Source organism: Galdieria sulphuraria (assembly GCF_000341285.1).
Source record: "Galdieria sulphuraria unplaced genomic scaffold scaf_357, whole genome shotgun sequence".
Classification (NCBI taxonomy): domain Eukaryota; phylum Rhodophyta; class Bangiophyceae; order Galdieriales; family Galdieriaceae; genus Galdieria; species Galdieria sulphuraria.
The window spans coordinates 1-3158 of NW_005178118.1; the positions used below are offsets into that span (position 1 = coordinate 1).

Below are 3158 nucleotides of genomic sequence, written 5' to 3' on the forward strand. Positions count from 1 at the left end.
TTTATTGAACTTGGTGTCAATAGAATGACTTGACCTTGTTCACTTTGAATTCATATTCTTGTTATGAATACTGTATTTGAAGAGTACCTATTATATGCTATTTGAAATTACCCTTAACTTTTTTTTCCCTGTTTGTTATACAGATTATCATACAACTCAGTTTCATAAAAGCCTTGGTATCGTTGAGACTATCAAGTTTTATGGCTATGAATTGTACAGTTTTTATAGAACCCAGTTGTCACCAATCTGTTCCATCAAAGATTGATTTAATATTGGGACATGCATAATGTCGCAGTTAACTACAGAATCATAGACATATGAGACAATTCGACTGAATTGGACGGAACTGTATGCTTGGCAACTTTAGAGATCATTCCTATTTAGATAGAAGAACGCAAAATTCGGTTTTATGTTGTTTGAAAGATTTGAATCCACATGATAACTTGAAAAGATTGACGAAGAAGTACTTTGATCATAACCTTTGATTGTTAGTACTTCAAGTCATGCTGAGACATATAGTTATGTCCGTTTACTTCCTTTCGTGAAAAAAAGTTGTCTCTTATCTTTGTTATATTACGCTATTACAAAATCAAGTTGATAACCTGGTACAGCTTTTACTAGTACAGGTTGCCTTTCACAGCAGACTCTTTGTTATCTTTATGGATGAAGAATTGAGTTTGGCTTGTGTTGATTCATTGATTGAATGATTGATTGCTTTGTGTTATACTAGCATATTTATTTATCAACTGACAAATAATCGCACTTGGATTAGTAAAATTGACTGATTCCAGTATTTGATGAATAGTAGCAGGACAACTCTATTTAAAAAAGTGCTTTAAGAATTCACTTTAGACAGGTTGTTGATTTGCGAGTCAAAGACAAGTTGTACCATAGAAAAAGATATATACAAGGTAAGTGATATAAATAGGAGTAGTTTCATTTTGCATTCTCAAGATGAATACGGACTGGATTGGACAGTGCTAATAGAATGAAATGGGTTGTTTGAAACAAACTGGGGTTTCTGTCCATCATGAGCCTTATAGCTCATCAAGGTCCTTTATCATGGCACTATAAAACTCTCTGTCCCATAAGAACAGTAGTTATACCCTAGACTTTGGTTCATATAGTATTTATATATCCTCGATAGTCTATTTAATACCGACTGCTCCACGATTGTATGGAATTATTGGAAGAATTTACCCAAGTAGACCTGGCAGACGAAATACCAACGAGTACTAGTATTCTTTCATCTAAATACACAGAGGACAACCTAGTTGATAGATTGCTTGACAAGAATCACAACGAGAGAAAATCCCCAAATTCCCTCCTCATAGTTGCAAATAACTTTCAAATACTAAACAGATCGTTGACCGAAACTCGTTTGAGTCTGTTGTTTCCAGAATTGACCCAATGTTGAATCATATTGGTATACTCTAAAATGAAGATTTCGTTGTTTCCATTGGGCGTGATACTGCATAATATGTTAAGCACCAATATACACACTTTTTACTGATTTTTTCTGCTAATGGGAAAGATGGGCAATTTGAAAAGAGTGGCCGATTGGGAATGCGCCCGCGCAATTTTGATTTGAAAATTGCCATTGTGGGCTGGGGAAGAGTGGGTAAATTGGAAATGGGAGAAAGTGTGGAAATTGCGATGGGGGGAAATGGGTGGGGAAAGGGTGTGAGGAAATTGAAGAGGGGCCAACCCAAAGGCGATTGTGTTGATTTGGAAATTGCCATTATGGATGCGGGGAAGAATGGGTAAATTGGAAATGGGGCATTTGAAATTGAGGACAGTGTGTGTAAAAATCAATAAAGCCATTTGAAACAGTAGAAGATCATTCCAAGAAAGTTAACTTTGATTTCCACACTGATAACGAAACATTAAGAGCCAATGCTTTAAAGACACATTCTATGCAAAAGAAGAGAAGAATGACAAAGAATGGTTATTTTTTTCCTTTTCTTCAAAAATACTTGTTTTGAATCACCACAACAAAAAAATACGTTTCAATTCAGCAAAATGACAGTCTGTAACATGTTTAGGTTCCACCTCAATATTGTTTGAAATGACTCCTTAAAAATGGACAAGTACCCTTGAGAGTAACGAGTTTGGAAAAACACAAGTAATATTGAGTTGAGTAGCCAGTTGAATGATATCATCGTTTGGTTTACCAAGACATTGAACAAAGCTACAAGTAGTAAAAGTCAAAGAAAAGTTGTCCTTCTCGAAGATCAAGTCTTTACGAAACCTTGAGACAAAGACACCCAAGAAACACAAGAAAAGAACCCTTGAAAACTTTTTGTTTACCTGTTGAAGCATAACCATACTTGAAGGATTGGAGTACAGTCTTATCCATAGCCAAGAACTGTGTTCTAGTCAACGATAAGGGCTTGTTAAAGTCTGTACGAAAAAGTGCAGCAACTACAGCCTTGGAGATAGGTTTGGTTTTACTAGATTCTCTTAAGGTGATACTTATAAAAGTATGTTTCACTCTCCAAACACTGCCCCTACATTGGGACATTATTCCCCTACTATTCCCTCAAATTATCCATACAATAAGCGTATTGTACCCCTACATTTGTGAGATTTTTAACACTTCTTTGAACAAGTCTCCACGAAATCACCTTTACATATTCCTAAACTCCTTGATATCTCCTTTTCTAAACTCAAATATCAATTCATGATGTTGGTTGACTATTCTCAAGTACCAGATCCAAGAAATCACTTGTAATGAAAAAAGTGAATTCGCCTTATGAAGCCTCCTCTTCTTTGCAATTATGTCATGGAAAATACGCTATCAAATACAATAGAAGCTTCAATAACGTCTTTAAATACCAAATTCTCTGCAAATTTGTCAATCTTTGTTGGTCGCTTTTTGGATGAGACAACAAAACTTGGCATTGGTTTCTCATTAGATTGCTATTAATGTAGAATTCCCTGCCTTGTTGATTCTTACCCATCATCAAGTTGGAAACAGTATTTTCCCATGTTTACCCAAAACCTTGATGACATTGCTTACCCATTCTCTCCTATAGTTTGAGAGAGTGTTGTCATCCATATCAGAGACTCGTTACCAATTGGTTGTGTCGAGTCTGTTGAAAGCAATACAGCTGGTTGAACATAGTGTTGCTGCTTTTTTACCCTTTTTTGGAACT

At 35.6% G+C, this 3158-nt stretch overlaps 1 protein-coding gene across 1 annotated transcript; it reads left to right on the top strand.

Moving 5' to 3' along the window:
- Positions 1-1540: 1540 nt before the first annotated feature.
- Positions 1541-1834, top strand: Gasu_65770 (uncharacterized protein). Its single transcript, XM_005702226.1, has one exon. The coding sequence runs from the start codon at positions 1567-1569 to the stop codon at positions 1765-1767; it is 201 nt and encodes a 66-aa protein (XP_005702283.1). The 5' UTR covers positions 1541-1566; the 3' UTR covers positions 1768-1834.
- Positions 1835-3158: the final 1324 nt, after the last annotated feature.